The 17,683-nt window shown below is 38.2% G+C and overlaps 1 protein-coding gene across 3 annotated transcripts in view; it reads left to right on the forward strand.

Moving 5' to 3' along the window:
* TPCN2 (two pore segment channel 2) overlaps positions 1 to 16,689 on the forward strand; it is a 31,118-nt gene extending 14,429 nt beyond the window's left edge. For all 3 annotated transcript variants that reach the window (XM_086749460.1, XM_086749461.1, XM_086749462.1), the window contains 15 exons: positions 353 to 450; positions 769 to 850; positions 2,228 to 2,314; positions 3,459 to 3,578; positions 3,917 to 3,976; positions 4,063 to 4,191; positions 4,797 to 4,846; positions 6,150 to 6,249; positions 7,225 to 7,296; positions 9,886 to 9,959; positions 10,344 to 10,434; positions 10,557 to 10,639; positions 11,692 to 11,773; positions 13,332 to 13,417; positions 14,132 to 16,689. In XM_086749460.1, coding sequence (XP_086605586.1) covers positions 353 to 450; positions 769 to 850; positions 2,228 to 2,314; positions 3,459 to 3,578; positions 3,917 to 3,976; positions 4,063 to 4,191; positions 4,797 to 4,846; positions 6,150 to 6,249; positions 7,225 to 7,296; positions 9,886 to 9,959; positions 10,344 to 10,434; positions 10,557 to 10,639; positions 11,692 to 11,773; positions 13,332 to 13,417; positions 14,132 to 14,210 — 1,293 coding nt within the window. In that variant the 3' untranslated portion in view covers positions 14,211 to 16,689. The remainder of the gene's footprint in view (positions 1 to 352; positions 451 to 768; positions 851 to 2,227; positions 2,315 to 3,458; positions 3,579 to 3,916; positions 3,977 to 4,062; positions 4,192 to 4,796; positions 4,847 to 6,149; positions 6,250 to 7,224; positions 7,297 to 9,885; positions 9,960 to 10,343; positions 10,435 to 10,556; positions 10,640 to 11,691; positions 11,774 to 13,331; positions 13,418 to 14,131) is intronic.
* Positions 16,690 to 17,683: the final 994 nt, after the last annotated feature.

Genomic DNA, 17,683 nt, shown 5'->3' on the forward strand with positions numbered 1-17,683 from the left:
GTAAGCCTGATCTTCCCCCAGTCCTTCTGGTCAGAATAGTCTTGACTGATTTCAGGCTATGACTCTCTGGTATTCCTTTTAAACTGTGCCCTGTCTGTCCGGTTGGACCTGATACCTTGACAGCTAGATCTGCTGGCTGATGATGGGGACTTTGGTGGTGGCAGAAGGAAAACAGTGTCTTGCCTTCCTGAAAAATTATTTTAGTTGAACAGATCTGGCCCTTTCTGTGGCTTGCAGTAGCTTCTGTCTACGGGCTGGACAAATAATTTACAGGTCTTATTTGCATCCTCTAGTTGTATTTTCTTTAGACAAGTGTAAGTAAATTGTCTCCTCTGTGGTGTTTTTCTATTAGAAATCAGTTCAGTCCTCCCTCTTCAGGAGACGACTAGGAATCCGGGCTGCATTTGAAGTGCTGTCCTCTCTGAAGGAGACTCCTGCTAATGCACAACAGTAAGTGAAAAATGTTGAAACAGGAGATAATCTAGGAGAAAACAGCAGATTTCTGGTCATCTTGTTTGTTTAGTATATTTACTGAGAATCCCTTTTTGAAAAATGACAGTTCATTGCTCATGTTGTATTTTTTTCTTTAATTGGCTGTTTGTAACACACTGTTTGGGACTCTTATGGGGTCTGTTTCCTTCTTATTTCTACTTCTAATTTTATCTGCTTTTCCGAAAAAAGAAAGAGGCAAGAATACATTTGGAACAGCTGTTTTTGCCATCAAGACAGTTATCTGTTTCAGAGCCCATCCTGTTTTCTTTTAAATAGGTCGTATGTCAGCGCTGGGGCATTACTACAAGTGCTGCAGAAAGCTGAGATGGATTCTCGCTGCAAGCAAGCCATCATAAGAGTAAGAACTGGATTTTTCTTAGACTTCGTGTTGGTGACTATGAAACCCTCTGACGGGGCAGCTTTGGAAACTGAAATTTCCTTAAATCACACCATTGATCTAGGAGTAGTAGCTTTCAAGTCAGCTTGCTTTATGCTGCTTTCTTTAAGTGTGAACTGAGGCCCAGCTCATTGTTTATGTTCTGGTCTTCAGAACAAGAACTGTCTCTAGGCAATGATTTTGGCTCAAGATTGCTACCTCTTTGGTATGATGAGGAATGCATTTACCTGTAGAGAAGTGCAGAGTAAGGAGAAGTCTTATTTTGCAGAGCTATTTTTTTCATTTGCTTTACTTTCTCTCTGGAAGTAAAGCATTTCTCACTGTGAGCTGCTGTCTGTAGCAGCTTCCCTCTACCATTTGAAGATGTATATTTTTTTAATTGGATTTTTAGTTATGCTGTTCCTTCTAGGTGTTAATACTTGTATTAGGCTACAGGGAGAGTGGTTTTGCTTAATTCAAGATTTAATTAACATTGCAGTTCATGCCATGGTTTTCAGAGATTAGTGAAGTTACTTAACTCTAGTAGCAGATGCGGAGGTTATTACTGTGGTTTCAGAAAATCTGTTTAAAAGTAATGTTGCTATTTAAGTCAACATTGCAGCAGGATTTGGAAGTGTGTATTGTAAGATCTTCTGCCAAAATGAAGTGGCAATTCAGAGCTGATGGTTATAGCGTCAGCTGTTGACTGGCTACAGCGTGAAGGCTGGAAGTGGAATGAAGAGGTATACGTGTATCCTTTGTCTGGAATAGGGGTTGTGTAAACAGAGTTGGCTGAAAATAAACATGTTGCTCTGTATTTATGCTGAGCTGTCCACTGCATTGTTAGATAGATATGCAAATCCAAGTTTTAGTTTTTCTTCTTGGTACTGGTGGGTTTTTTCCATTTCTTTCTGTTGCTATGTGTGCTACAGTTGCAGTTAGTGTTTAGCATGCTGTGGCAGCGTCTTCCTCATGTTACAGTTTGTAAAATACTTCCATTCCTCTGGGTAGTAACTTCTGCAGAACAGTGATAACAGACATAGTATCTTCATTCCTTGGATCATAGCATAATGATGCAATACTAGATGAGACTCAAAATTTAAATATATCAAAAAACCGTACTCCTCCTTAAGCAGCATGTGATCCCAGAGGGGGAAAATAGAAAAGGTGAGGCAAATCCCAGAGTCACGTGGCAGTTTTGTGTTAAAGCAAAGCAGTATTGAAGCTCCCTCCAGTTCCTCAGTGTAGGTGATATTACATCTCTATTCCTAGACTTTGAAGATAGTCTGAGGGTGTTGGCACTGTTTGAAGATGCACTTATTGCAGGTGTTGATGTGTATGTTTCTCTTTCATGTGAAGTCACTCAAAATATGCTCCTGTGACCAGTTGTCAGCTGCCCAGTTTCAGAAACTCTTCGAAGAACTAGACAAAGATGCCATTAAGCAAGTATGTATCTGACAATCATTTATAAAGTGTCATGAGTTAAGTGTGGTCTTGTGCAAAAACAAGGGATAGTATTCTGCTCTAAAGCTTATAAACAAACTTCACAACTTGTTGAATGTGGGGCATGGTCAAGTGTTATTGATTTTTGTTTGTCAATTGCTCTTATAGTCACAAATCACACTGCGTTGGGGCCTTTTACAGCATTAGCTTGGGGTGGCCAGGTAGTGTTAAATATACAAAATGCATGACTGTTTATTCTGTCAGCGTTTTTAAGCACCTTGGCTAGATAAAATAGATGAGGGCTCTGCATTTGTATTTTATTTAATAGGAAGATTCATTACAAGGAAACAAGAACTCAGAGTTAGACTTATAGCATACACTTTCTGAAGAGTGCTGTGGAGAAATGAGTACCTCAGTAGTGTATTGTTCTTGATTAAATGCAGGGGATTTGTCTTGTTGTGACAGTCCTGTATTAAAGCAATGCATCTCTGCTATGTATTAGTCTTTGCAGGGTAACACTTAAGTGTACTCAGGCAAAGTCTTTTCTTCAGTCCCTGAATGAAGAATGCAATGTGGATTCTTCAAGTGCTCAGATGAAGATGGGCAGAAAGCAATCTTTTCCACTTGGAGAAAGAAAGAAAGCAAAAAAAAAAATCAACCTTTTTGAGGATTAGGAAATATTCTTTTTTTATGTTTGCATGTAACTAAGACTTCTGAATCTTTCAAGGGGAGATTAAATGTTGGGAAGGAAAGTGTACGATTAATAGCTTGGTGTTTAGTTTACCTGCTTGGGGCACTGGACTGAGGTTGGAATATCTCCCTTCTTTGCCATTATAGAATCATAGAATGGTTAGGGTTGGAAGGGACCTTCAAAGGTCATCTAGTCCAACCCCCCTGCAAGGAGCAGGGAATTATCTTGTGTTGTGCCTTAATCTTCAACCCATTTGCTAATCAGAAACGATCTCTTGCTGCTAATAGCCAGAGGTTGAAAACACCTTCCTACTGAAATGTCAAAATTAGCACGTGGCCTTGAAGTTTTGCTTTCATGATGTCGGTTCCTTAAATCTGAGATTGGATTTGTTTTTCCTGCATCATTATTAAAATGCTTACGTGTTGTGTCTCAGCAAATCCTTTGTGTTCTTTTCAGCATCCTCCCACTCCAGAGTACCAATCCCATTTTATGCAGAAAATGCAGTTTGTCTTTGGCCATCCCTACTTCGGCTACTTGGGGAATGTTGTAGCCCTTGCAAACATTGTTTCTATCTGTGTAAGTAAAAGGTTTTTCTGTTCGCTGGATTTTTTTTTTCTTGTTTGTTTATTTTTTTTGTTTCTTTTTTTTTTTCCCCACTGTGCTACAAACTTCGGTTCTATTTTTGTTCTTTAGTCTCTGTCCCGATAACCACTTTTTGTAGCAGATGTCCATGTCTGGCATGCTTTAGTCATGCAAAGTCTTAGGAGAGAATACCTGCAGTTAAACAATACATTCTGAGCTGCTTGAAAAGAACTGTGCAAAGCATGAAAGACTGTGTTTTGTTCTTCTGCTTAAAGATCTGGTTTATGTAGCAGTAAAGCAGTGGATTCATAAAATATTTTTTTATGTTTAAGGTGGTTTTGGTGATGGATGCAGATAAGCAGCCATCTGAAAGAGACGACTTCTTCCTGGGGGTAAGATGCAACAGTATTCCTACAGTTACTGCTGTTTCCTGAGGTGTCAATAACTCTAATAATTGTTTTTATTTTGGGGGGTGAAGGCTATCAACTGCTTCTTCATCCTGTACTATGTGCTGGAAATGTTGCTGAAAATCATAGCAATGGGCTTGAAAAGATACTTGTCATACCCAAGCAATAGATTTGATGGACTTCTGACTGTAATTTTGCTGGTAAGCTTTTTGTTAATTTTTGTGTCCCTGGATTTGTTGACTAGGATGATTAGTAACTGCAAGAGCTAGTGGAATTGCTTTTTACTCAGCACTAATATGCCAAGTTAAATAGCTTGAGTCAGTGTTGTGGTTTTCAGTGGCTTGTTGGCAATGTTTTGGTGGCAAATAGTTCTCTTAGGCTGTCCTTTCTGGAGGCAGGCTTTTTTAAATTGATGGAAAAGGTGAGCTTTCTTATAAGCAGCCTTTTTAATGTTATTTGGAAACATTAGGCTCTTGGAGTAATTACATGAGGAATTCTATTACGTAGTTAAAAATCACTTTGCATTTTGAATTTAACAGAAAAAAACGTGGCAGAAGACTATTATCATTATTTGGTAAATGCTTGAAACCTATATGGCAGATGAAGCCATTGGATTCATTTGAGGAATTCCTAGTCAAATAAGACAATTTCAGAGCCTAAAGTGAGTCAAATTAGCAGCTTAAATCTCCTGAAAGTGCTTCTTGTCAAGAAACTTACATAAGTTTTGAAACTCAGAATTACAAAGTAAGTTTTTTGACCTTTTTTTTTTTTTTTTTTTTTTTTTTTTTTTCCTCCCTAATTAAAGATTTTGGAGATTGCCACTTTTGCTGTGTACGGATTTCCTCATCCTGGTTGGTATGTAACCTCTGCGAACTGTTGCACTTTGCTCGGTGTCTGGGGTGGGTCAGGGGAGTATACACACGTGTTCATTCACGCTTATGTCATTACACTATGATTGTCAGACCACTCCATAATTTACCAAACCTACTAGAGTTTTTCGCCCTTGTAGTCACTAGAGGCCGTGCAATATGGATAAGTGAAAGAAAATTTTTTTTTCATAAAATTTGGAGTTCTGTTTAGCTATTCTGAGAAGGATGTATTACTTGTAATCTGATGTAAAATAATATCTTAGCAGACCTATGCTTTCTAAAGGTGCAGGAATGGAAATTTGGTGTGCTAATATGTTTCAAGTATCAGATTTGTCTATAAACCCAAATATAAGAATTCCTAAACAGCTGATGAAGCCACTTCAACCCTGTATGTCGAATGAAGTCTGAGTTTTGTTTTGTGCTGTAAAATCTAGTAGAAAAATTCCCCTGGACTTAGGCTACTTATCTATACTGGAATAACAAGCAGTTGTATTTTGATTTTCTTAAGGTCAAACAGTTCTTGGATAACTATCTTGATCAAAACCATAAAAATTGTTGGTTTAGCTCTTTAAATTTGAAAACTGCTGCCACAACAAAAGAGGAAGGTGAAGGACTTTGAGAAGATTTCCTGAATCTTACTTTCAGGGGTGATTCATAATACATTCTGATACTTTGTTTCTTTATACAAGCTCATTCCTAAGACATTGTCTCTCTCTAATTTTTCAAGATATTTGTTACTTTGCCATCTAGAAGTTAACTTAATTTGCACTATTATCTGTAAAGAGACCTGGTAGATGTTACAGCTTGAAATGAGTTTATTTTTGAACACTTCTTGCACTCCTATCACTCACAAGTGATGGTTGCCATAAGGATATTAATTGTTAACAATCTAATGATGTTAACTACTGATCTAACTTGCAATTGATTATATTTGGGTTTGATTCTGCGCTTTGATTCTTCAATGTAGACAATTGTTTACACTATAGTAGTATCTTGAAGCACTAGTGATGCTTGTTAGATCTTTGTGTCAATCACTGCAAACAGATGATAACCGAGATATTGCTTTGTCTGTAGATGTAACATCTTCAGGACAGGACTAAGATGTGGCTACTAGTCTAGAATATGTGTTCTGTGCAGTCTTGTCTTAAATGAAGTGTTGTCTTAAATGATGTCTTGTCTTAACCAAAGGTTGTGGGGAATTTACTGTTACCTGCAGCCCAGTAGCTTTAACTGTGTCTTTCTGTTATGGGCTGTTTCTCTGATTTATTATTTTCTTCCACCTTTCCTAGGAGACCTGAGTTCATGGGCTTGTTATCCCTGTGGGATATGGTGCGATTGGTGAACATGTTCATTGTGTTCAGGTTCCTGCGGATTATTCCTAATATGAAGGTGATTGTTTATCCCTCCACACTTCTGATTTCTTTGTTGGTCAAACTATAAATTTTGTTAAAGCCTTTCAGAATAACATGTAAATTGCAATTCTCTTCCGCTGGGATGGGATTATAACTCGACTCTAACTGTCCAGACTATTGCACAGCACCTCACAAACTCATTCTCTCTTTAGCTGGTTTTCTCCCTTGAGGTGGCAGGGAAGTTCTGTTGATGTCACTGCAATTGATGCTGGTGTTCTAAAGTGGGCAAATGCATCCAGAAACACTTCTGCAATTTGCAGAGTGCTTCAGTCTTAATTGGATGAGTGGATATGATATCCCTGAACAACTTGGTGCTCAGGAGGTGATAGACTTGCTTTTACTAGATACTGCCAGACGTTTTGGTTATACAAAGGATTATTTGGAATGGATCCCACTTTCCAAGTGTGGACATTTCCACCAGAATACCTGCACTTGAATCTGAAGTCACTTTGATTTGTTTGATTGTTTGTTATAATCCTACATTCAGACTTGATTGAAAGCTAAGCCCAAGTTAATGTCAGGTGCAGGACTTGTATCTTAGTTCAATATACCATAAATATCTGCCTTACGTAATCAGAGGTCATAATGTTAGCAGAAAGCATAAACTAGGAATTTTGTAGATCAAATATGAAGCAATCAATCTGGAGCTGTGGGGTGCCTTTTTTTTTTTAAATTTTTTTCCCCTGTTCTGGACTTACTAGGCACATAGCCCTTTAAGTCACAGTGTGTGTGTATATTTAAAGCTTACCATAATGTCTGTGCATGAAAAGGACTACAGCATTGTTCATTCATCTTAAGTACCCCATGGAAATACCACTGTATAAACTATGACCTACATTTAGGTGTGGCTCACTTTCCTGATGGGTATTTCTTTCTCCTTTTAGTAAAAATAATTTGATATGGATTGGAAGTGTGATGAGTGCCATGCATTTAAAATTCTGCTTTGTTTTAGTTCATGGCTTTGGTTGTTACCACATTGCTGGATCTGGTAAAAAACTTGAGAGCCTTTGCAGGAATCCTTGTGGTAAGTCATGATGCAAGTTTGTAATTTCCTTTCTTATGGTTAGCAGTATAAAAAGGAAATGTCTTCCACAAAGTAAACCAGGTTCTTTGACAATCACCATTAACAGTAACACTTCATCTTAATCAGCCAGTTCTTCTCTAGAGCATGTCTTGCAAAGCTGAAACAAAGTAGTGTTTTGTTGTGGGCTGTGCACAGTGACAGTGCCTCATTTATCAGTTTCCTTTAGGAGTGCCTTTAGAAGATTGTTAAACCTTCCTCAGAGTGCTTGCCTCAGGCTGCATAATCTAGTTTCAGATAAAAATTTATCTGATGCTGTAAGTAGCCTGGTTTTCCTTACCCTGGCTTGCTTATGTTAGGGTAAATAGAAACAACTTTAAAATTGCTTTTAGTGGAGAAGGTCTTGAGATGGCATGTTTGGACGCGATTTTTAGAAGCCTGGTGTGTCTGTGTGGAGCAGTAGTCTGTAAACATGCAATTAAAGGGTAGATCTCAGTGCGTGATGTCCATTACATAAATCCTCCATTTCCCAACTCTTGAGTTTCTGGCTTTGCAATGATGTCTTCCTGGAACTGAGAATGAGTGCCTGGGTGGCTTTTTTGTTGTTGTTTGTGTTTGGTTGTTGTGGATTTTTTTTTGTTTAGGATCCCTTAGTTTGAGGTCGTGGTTAGAGGCCAAGGATTTGCTGTGTAGGGGAGAGGCCTCAAGTTGCAGTCTGGAAAGGTTTATGTTGCATTTTGAAATAAAGATACTGTTTTGTGCAAAGCTAAGTTGGTAACAACTTTGTTGTGCTGTACAAGTCACACTTGCCACTGGAAGCTACTCTGGAAACTGAGAAATACCTTGGCGGTGCACAAACTGGGAAGTTAGCCTTTGCATTTGAAAATACATCTTAAGAGCCTAAATGCGAATCTTGCATATGATAGAAACAGTTTTAGGATAATGAAAAACTTTCCATTAATCAATGTAATGAGTTGTCTAAAGGCTGACTACAGTTTTGCTAATTTTACCAGTTTGTGGTTACCATGCAAAAAGATCACACGTTTGCTTGTCACCCCTGCCAGAGACTGATAGGGTTGTGTTGTGGGTGGGTGAGGGAGGCAGCGGTTGACGCTGCTGCTGCTGGATCTGACAGAGCCTGTTCATCAGAGCCCTGGGAGAGAGTAATTACGGGGTGAGCTGTTTTGTGCTTTACACTAGGAGCCCCAAAGCTATGTTGCTACTGGCGTGGCTGCACCTGGGCTGTAGCGTTCTTCTGGAAGCTCTTTTCATTCCTGAAAGACATAGCTAAGCTGGCAAGAACCTGTAGTAATGTGCATGATTTTATTTTTAAGAATTACGCATTAAGAGTTTCAATGTGGTGTCCCTACCCATATTTGTAAGATATAATGCTCCTGAACTGGTTTAAATTTCTGCTGATGATTGTCCTTAGTACTGGGAGTGTGAATTGTGGTTTTGAACCAATTGTGAGGCAAGTCTGCCACGGTGTTTGCTTCTTCCATTAAGTTAGTTTGCTTTTACTTGAGGCTACGTAGAAGCCGTCACTGAGCTTCTACCATAGTGAAGTCTGATTCCATTACCAGCTGACGCAAAACATCTTTCCTAATGTTAGCCTGGAACATGTGCTGATAAAGTAATGTAACTGATTAAAACATGCACTGCCTGAGAAAATAGCGAGATATATCCTTATCGAAGAATAGATTTAACTTTATTATTGCCAAGCCAGATACTCCATCTTCTGGCAGGCTGTGGAATGTCAGCTTCAACTTACTCCAGTAGCTTTTGAAGTGCTGTGGTCCATAGATCAGGGCAGTTTCTCTTCTGCTTCTCCCAGACTTCACTCTTGGGTCTGGTTCGTAGCAAAAATATGGAAATAAGACTAATGAAATTTTCATTTGACAACTTGGCTTATTTCAAGCTGTCCTAGGACAAATGGCTCTTTACTCAGAAGAGGGAAGTTGTAGGTTATTTCTAGAATAATCTTTTTAGGATAAAAATTGCAAAATCACCTAGGCAATTGCTGAAGACTGGGAAAGGTATCTCTTTAAAAAGAGGTTTACTTTTCTAACAAGTAAAAGACAGAAATCCTTTGTGATACTGAAACTTTTATTTTTAGACTGATATACCATTTTAAAAGAAGTTGCTGATGTAATATAAAATACCGACTTAATTTTGTCTTTCAGTTAAGTTTAGTAAATCTTATTTTCACTCAATGTAGCAGAAAGCTCCCTAGGTATTTAGATTACTCCTTGTAAATACAGGTACTGTTTTTTGGTTTTGTTTTTTAAGTCCCTGTTCTGCAGTGTTAATAGTTAAATATCAGCATTCTGAGACACAGAAAAGTAAAACATCCCAAGGTAAAATGATTTAATGCATTTTAAAAACTGAAAGTTAAATAGAATATGAAAAAGCAAGAGCAAACAGTTAAGTAATACAGACATTAGGAAATATTGTAACTTTAATAGCTTCAGGCATTCTTCTTGACCAAATTCCTTTAACTGTGGTACTAATGTGAATTCCATGTTAAGTACATTGTTTTCTTATTTAGTGACAGAAATATTCAAAACTCATACTTGCTTGTGTTCCTTCCAGGTGGTTTTCTATGCATTTGCTATAACTGGCATAATGCTATTTAAAGGTGCTGTTGTTCCCTTGGGAAATACCAGGTAACGTTTTAAACATCACTGCTCAGAATTGATCTGTTTTTCAAAAGCATCTGCATCTCAGTACCTTTGAGTTGTTTGTGCTTGGTTTGTTTTGGCTTTTTTTTTCCTCTTATTCTTGGAGCCACTCTTCTTTTACTGTTAAATCACACAGACTTTTTTTTTTTTTACCTGTTACTCCTTCTGTTTCTTCTTGCTGTATTGAAATTGCAGGAATGCTTATCTGTGGCTTGAAATTTTACCTTGCTGTAGCTTGAATACTTAAACGATTTCCTTTGTTTTCTGCCAGTTTGAGACACTTTCTGTAAGGCACTCAGAAGAATCTTATTTTTCAAGTATAGTGTGTAGAAAGCTGTGCTCCCATCAGCCTCTCTAATTCTCTTATAGTGCTGTCAATACAACGTATGGCAATGGCACTCTGCAGTGTGGGACCTACGAACAGCTGGAATATTGGCCGAACAACTTCGATGACTTTGCTGTGAGTCTGATGATTGATGGAATCCGTTCCTCTTTCCCTCCCTGCTTGTCTCTTCCCCTCATTTTCTGAGGCTTACGTGTGTGATATAGCCAATCAATTTCTGTTTTGCTCATGTTATTTAGGCAGCAGTGGTGACCCTCTGGGATGTGATGGTGGTAAACAACTGGCAAGTCTTTTTGGAAGCGTTTTCAAGATATTCAAGTCCGTAAGTAGCAGTAATAATACTGAAAAAGTCCCATCTAAATGTATTTTATAAGGTAACTGAGTAGGAATTATACACATAGCACGGTTCCTACTGTTTGGGGAGAGGAGTGCTGTTTACTTTTCTTTTGGGTCAAATCAGGTATATAGGAAATAAAGTTAATACTCTGTCTGTTCTTTAGCTTGTGTACCTTGATGGTTGGTCTTGTACTTGGAGGATGCCACAAAATCTGTGGTCACATTTAAAAGGGATTGGAAACTATCTTCGTAGTCATCTTGCTCCAAAAAAGAGTGAATGACTTTCACAGAACTGGGATATTAGTGAATTGCTGTAATTCAGTTTAGGCTGCTTCTGTATTTTACCTGTGGATGAATAATTTTTTGTAGACTTAAAACCTTGGACATATCTTTCATTTGTATATAATTACTTTATGGGAATGTTTGAATAAACTGGGTAGCCTCTGGGATGAACTGTTCCAGTGATCCGTGGCTGGTTAACCCAGCATGTAGTTAAGTTGTGGAATGCTCTTCTATAGGCTGTTGTATGCGATAGATGTTTAACGTGGCCTGGTGATCACTGAACAAATCGTGAAAGAGAAATCCATTGGGATCGCAATGAATGGAAGCTACCTCTAGCTCAAGAAATCTCTGAGCTGCAAAGAGTGGGAGATTAAGAGAGCACTTAAGGGGTAGCATCATAGGTATTTTGCCATGTTTTTGCTGTGCTTCTTGCTTTTGATCACTCTGGGAGGATACTAGCCTAGATGGATCTTTTGCCGTGATCCAGTAAAACACCTGCCAGGATGCTTTTCTGTCCTTTCAGAGTTCAATTACGTATGTTAAGTGGGGGCAGCAGGTCTGTTTGTCTAGCTTAATGAAAGGCTAAATTTTTTTTTTTTTTTACATTATTTTTTTTGTCCCAGACCTCCTTCTACATTAAGAAAGTAATAGTATTATATTTCAAGGAAAAATGTGATTTCATGGCTCTCTTTGGTCACCTTCAGGCTGACATTATTTACTGCCTACTTTACTGATTGTTGTTAATCTGATCTGCAGGTGGGCAAAGATCTATTTTGTAGCCTGGTGGTTGATCTCCTCTGTCATCTGGGTTAATCTCTTCATAGCTTTACTTCTAGAGGTAAGGAAATGTGTTTATCTGGTTTAGATCCTGAAGACAAGTTCTAATTTGTGTGGGAAATGGAAATAACCTAGACAGCTTTTTGGGGAAAAGTATGTTTGTTTTGTGCATGTGCTTACTTAATCTTTCTCCTTGCCTTCCTTCCTCTGAGATGTTGAGGAAGCATTTTATTTTTCCTAGACAATTGTGTATTTTATTTGCAACTTTGTCACAAATCTGTCTGCATTTAATTGGGTGTGTACATTTGTCATTATAGCTCAACTCTCTATAAAGATGAAAAATATTATAAGTGTTATAAAATTGCTTGTCTCTTGTACATTAGCATTTAACTTCAACATTAGTTGTTCAAGCTGCAGGCTTTTTGCATTTTGATTTAGTCAGCAAATGAAGTTAGCATTTTAAGATTTACATTTGTTTGATTTGGCTGTCCTGTGTTTCTTCCAACCCCAATATGAATTGTTACCTTTGCTCAGTTCCACAGTACAAGAGTGGAATGGATTGGTTACTTTGAAGAGATCATCCTCTAGAATTTTTTTTTTATTTTAGAAGCTGTGGAAATGTAGATACTTCAGCAATGTAGTTCTGCTGGTTTTTTGTGTGTGCATACTTCTCTGGAAATGCAAATATCTTTTGAATATTTGATGGTGAAGGAAATGTTCATCATAGCTATCTTCTCCAGGTTAATCGCTTTACACTTCTCTTACAAGTAATGGAAGAAACGGAGTACCTGTAGAGGGCACTTCACCCCATCTTAAAACTTTTGGAAACTTCTTTTGGAGATGCTCTCGTTGACTGCATTGAGAACTAGAATTTACTACTTTAGACAGAATGATGAACTTTTAGACTGAAACTTAGGTATGAGTCTCATGCTGAGCCTCAGTCTTGCCTACGAGTGTTTCAGCAAAGACTTTTTTTTCTAGCTGGAGGCTAATCCTGTGAAGTCTCCTGCCTGCTTACTTCCACAGGGCTGTGGCCAAAGTTTGATGTAAGAGCCAAGATGTAGGATTCTGTAGCAAGAGAGCAGGATGTCACTCTTTCTCCCTTTCTTTCTTTTTTTTTTCTTTTAGCTGTCTGTCTACTCCCTAGATATTGATTTGTCAGATTAATTCAAAATGAATAAGGGAACATGACAAAAACAGAAGCTGAGTTGAAGTGGTGATGCCTGGACTAAGATTATGCTTATATATTATTGGGTTTTTTTAAAGAGGAAAAAATTCAAAGCAGGTGAACTTTTGTGGGTAGTTCACACGGTATCTTGGGGAGGCAGTCCTTGCTAGGAGTTGAAGGCAGCAGGACTCTTTTCTCCTTTACTATTCTTTCAGTGTGTGATGGGAAAGTTATTTCATTCCTGAACAAGCTTGAATAGACTAGTGACCTGCAACCAATAAATATGCTGATGCCCAAGTAAATCCCTGCTCTGCCACCCTGTGTCATAAACAAACCTCACCCCCCTCCCAAACCTTACCGCCAAACATATTGAGCTGATATAACCTCTTTTCTGATATCACTAGAAAGCAGCCTTTTTCTTTTTTTTTTTCCTGTTCCTTCTACGTTCCAGAACTTTATTCACAAGTGGGACCGGCGCTGTCATCGAGAGCCAGTTTCAGACATTGAATACCAGAGGACAGTGGAGCTAATGTTCAGGTGGGTTGAACTAGGCTTGGTAATCAATCTTAGTATTTATGTTCATCTGTTTGAAAGGAAGTGTGCTGGCTTCAAGAGGATGAAAGGCTTGCCTTTTATTTCCTCCCTATGAAGCAAACTGTTTCATCTGTTAGCTTGGAGGAATTCAGTAAGTACTTTCATTAGGCATGCTTTAAGCTGATTCGGTGGCCTAACCTTTATATGCTTTCTGCTCACAGCATGATGGGAGAAGAGATGTTAGAAGCTGGGGGGGGAGAGACTGTGCTGAGAGGGAGAAGAAAAGGGAAGATGAGGAAAGTGATACACATTCTTGGCATATTGCAAAATTGTGGGTGGTGAGTTGATACTTGATGATCATGCACGAGTGGAACTTCTGGTGCACGCTGGATATTCAATAGTAGCATTGGGAACATGTTCTCATTTGGGAGTTTTTTCAGGAAAACATCTACTGACCTTCAGTTGTATTTTGTACTGTATGCAGGAAATTGCTTCCTTGCTTCTTATGGGAAAACAGCTGCTGGTTTCCGTGACACATCTGTAAAGGATGGATCACTTGCAAGTAGATACATCTTTAGGGAGCATCAACTTATTGTAACTAATTCCTTGTTTCGTTCTTGAAACAAACACACGTTACATCTCAGTACGTGCATTGCAAAAACAAATGCTGCGAAGTTCCCTTTGCTGCCCCTAACAACTCATACTTTTTCTTTGTAGAGACGTTTTGGAAGAACCTACAGAGGAAGAGTTGATGGAAAAACTGCACCAGCATCCACACCTGCAGTTATGTAGGTGACTGGTGGGAAGGACTGATTTATTTAGACCTCTGTTTTCTTGAGGTTGTCAGCTGGAAGAAACTGAACGGGTTTTCTGTGAGGTGCTGTTAGGAGAGAGGACAGTATGTGGGGTTTTGCTTGGCAGTTCTCCGCAGAAAGAGGTTTTTTTATTTTTGGTTCATATCTTTTATTGAAAAAGATTTGAATCCTGCTAATTTGACTTGATTTTAAGTTGCAATTTTAGAGGACTATTGCAGCTGTTATTTTTATAAGCTGTTGATGTCAGAATGTTTTATTTTTTTTTTTTTTAAGAAGGGAGAGTGTGTTTAAAATGACAGTGCACTTTAAAACATGAACTTTGTAACCACTAAGCCTGCTACTTTTTTCAGCACAAGAAAATGGAACTGCTTTTTCTGGTAGGCAAGCATGGCAAGGGCTGTGCCCTGCAATTCATGAATGGATTAGGCAGGACCAGAACAAAATCCTTAATCTTGTTGTAGTGAGACTTGAAACTATTTTTATTGAAATATGACACCAGCATATCTTACCAAATTTTCAGGAGTTAATCACATCAGAACACAATCAATTTCAATTTAGTAACAGAGAGTGCTTACTTCGCACATGCTCTCTTTTTCTTTGTTTTTGATGCTGGTTGCATCATGCTGGTAACTTTGAGAGCAGTTATAACTCTGAATGGAGCAATTGCACTTGTGGTTTTCAATGCGGTAAAATTGAGCTTTTCTTTAGAGTAAATATTCTCATGTTGCTTTTTAGTGAACCTCTTCCGTTTACTTTCTTCCAAGTCCTGTTCTACACTATATCATATTCCACGAAAAAGCTGAGGGGAATGAACTTTGACCGGAATGTAGCACTGTGATCACTGTCTCCAACTTTAAAGGGGGGTGGGGAAGGTTGAACCGGATAATCAAAGTGCTTAGCAGTTCAAACTTTCATTCGAGTCTGTGGGAATTGAAAGTGCTCAACTAGTATTGCAAGATCACATTCTTTTATGGCTTAATGACCACATGCTCTGTACCACTAATTTTCACCTGAGTAATACTTTTTGGGTAAATAACTTTGTCAACAAATCTGAAGTGGAGAATTAACAGTAAGCCATGTCCACATGCTTTTCATTATCCCTTAGTATTCCTCTAAAAAAAGATTATTTTGTTTGAATCTTTATCACATAACTACTAAATCACTACAAAGAATAGAGTCAATCTCAACTGCTCTTCTTATATGTGAAAATGAAACTACCCTTTGGGTGCTGCCTTGTCATTGAGACACTTGTCGCCAAAATAGATGATGTTGTGCTCTTCTCTTCATCTCTGCATTGACAAAGGTTTGGGGAAGGTAATGGGCCATAAAACACTGCTACTGCTTCCTTTTTAGAAAACAAAACATTTTTGAAAAGTGCCAAGCAGTCATCCTGTATACTTTTCCGCCTCTTTTTTCTGTCATTTGTCTTTTCTTTCTTTCCTGAGTATGGGAGAGGAAAATATCTGGGATGATGGTGCATTTGAGCTCAAAAGCATATTTCTGCATTGTTGTCTTGCTTGTTTAGAAGTTATGTAGTGATTCTTGTCTATTTCTTTATCCTCTGCTTATATTTTCATTATGCTGTGAAACAAAATATATGTTGTAGCTTGCATATGTGTAGGACAAATCTGAACTGAGCTCTGAGCCACTCCAGCAATCTTTCCTTACTTTTGTAATCTTGTCTCTTAAGCCATGCTCTTGTCTGTGTTCAGGCTCCTGTCTCTGTTCCAGAAAAAATCTGCCCAGTAACTCATCTGCACTGGTTTCAGTGGCATTACCATGCTTATTTCCAGTCGTACGCTTAGAACATACATCATGGCAAGTAGATAAAGTCATCAGCACACAGTTTGGTGCTGGTTTGCGTTTGGTTTTTCCAAGATGGTTTTATGTCAGGATGGTTTCTGCTGCTTCTAGCATGATGTAACCACTGTCATTGGCACCTACTAACAAGACATTCAAGACTCTATTTTACCTATTTACTTGAAAATATTTTTTCCACTTTTCTGAATACTTGGAGGAGCAGCTTTGCCTTGCCGAAAAGGAAGTGGCCAGTTCTTATCCGCGTGGAAGTTTAATTTTTTTTCGTTTCTTAAGATTGTTTGGGTTGGTTTTTTTTTGTCATTACATTCCACTACAATCTACCAAAACAACATAAATTGGTGTGGGATTGTCATAAACATCACCAATGTCTCCGTTACGCAGTCTTTGCATCTGGACAAATGTGAAGAAGGCTTTCTGAAGGGAATAGTCTCAGTCTGGTTCTGGTTTCACATTTGTGTAATTGACTGAAAGTGTAACTAGCATTTAATACAAAATTGTGGTACCTGATGTCACTTGTACTGGAAGATGTAAATGACCACAAGTCTTATGCAATAATTGTATAAATAATGAAAATGGATGTATGTAACTGGGTAAAATTTGAAGCTTGCATTATTAAAAAAGTTCCTTCTTCTTAAAATATGAAAATAACTGGGGTGTTGAAATTATTCTTGTGGTTTGTTTTTCCCTTCCCACTGCTACTGATTTCTGTTGTGCTCAGCATCTATGCTCCTGTTATCTTTACTAGCTGAAGGCTGGGCCCACAGAAGAGATTACATGCGGGATGTAACTGCCTGGTTTCAAAATGTGGGACCTAAAGTATGCTGCTCTGTTATTCTCCAGTTCTAGAGATGCATGGTGTTATCTGTAGGTACTTGATATGCTTGATTTTTAAGGTGAAGCTTTGTTGGAACTGAATGCTGAGAGCATTGAGCAGCTTTACTTCTATTTGCATTTCAGTCTTTGCATCTGCAAACTAGGTATTTCTTAATCTTTTTTTTTTTTCTGAAAATATTAGCACAGTAAGCATTTCAAGTGGGACAGATTTCATATATAAGGCAGCACAGTCCGTGACATTGTTTTGAAACACGTTCTGGTTTAGAAGATGTTTTCTTTAAGAACAGAACAAAATCAGTTCTGAGTCAAGCTAAAAGCTTAAGTTTTCTCATGTCTCTGACAATAGCTGCTTTCTTGGCCTCTCTTTGTTGTGGTGATATTGTACATCTTGACACATTTCAGGGAATGTTGGTTTTTCATCCCTCCGGCACTCTTTAATGTGCACAAAAATATAGGGGCATACAAAACTATAAGAAAAAGTGGGGCCTGTAGGAAACTGATGCAGCTTATCGATTAGTTGTATCTGAAATGTGAGGTTAAGGTATTTCTTATCCCGTTAGATGGTTTATCTTTTCACCTGCCAGTATGTCATGGGCAGTATTTAGTGTTACCATGGCTTCTGCTATTTAGACAGATGAAGTAATTTCAGTATTACATCTGTCTTGGCTTTTTATTGAAAACAAAACAAGAATAGGTGTCTGGCTGCTTTTTTATATAAGTGTTGATGATATTTATTTCCCTAATTTTTTTTTTTCCTAATTAAAAGCCCATTCAGCTGGTGGGAGCTTTCCACAAATAA

This window comes from Chlamydotis macqueenii, chromosome 5 (genome assembly GCF_036417535.1).
Source record: "Chlamydotis macqueenii isolate bChlMac1 chromosome 5, bChlMac1.mat, whole genome shotgun sequence".
Lineage (NCBI taxonomy): Eukaryota > Metazoa > Chordata > Aves > Otidiformes > Otididae > Chlamydotis > Chlamydotis macqueenii.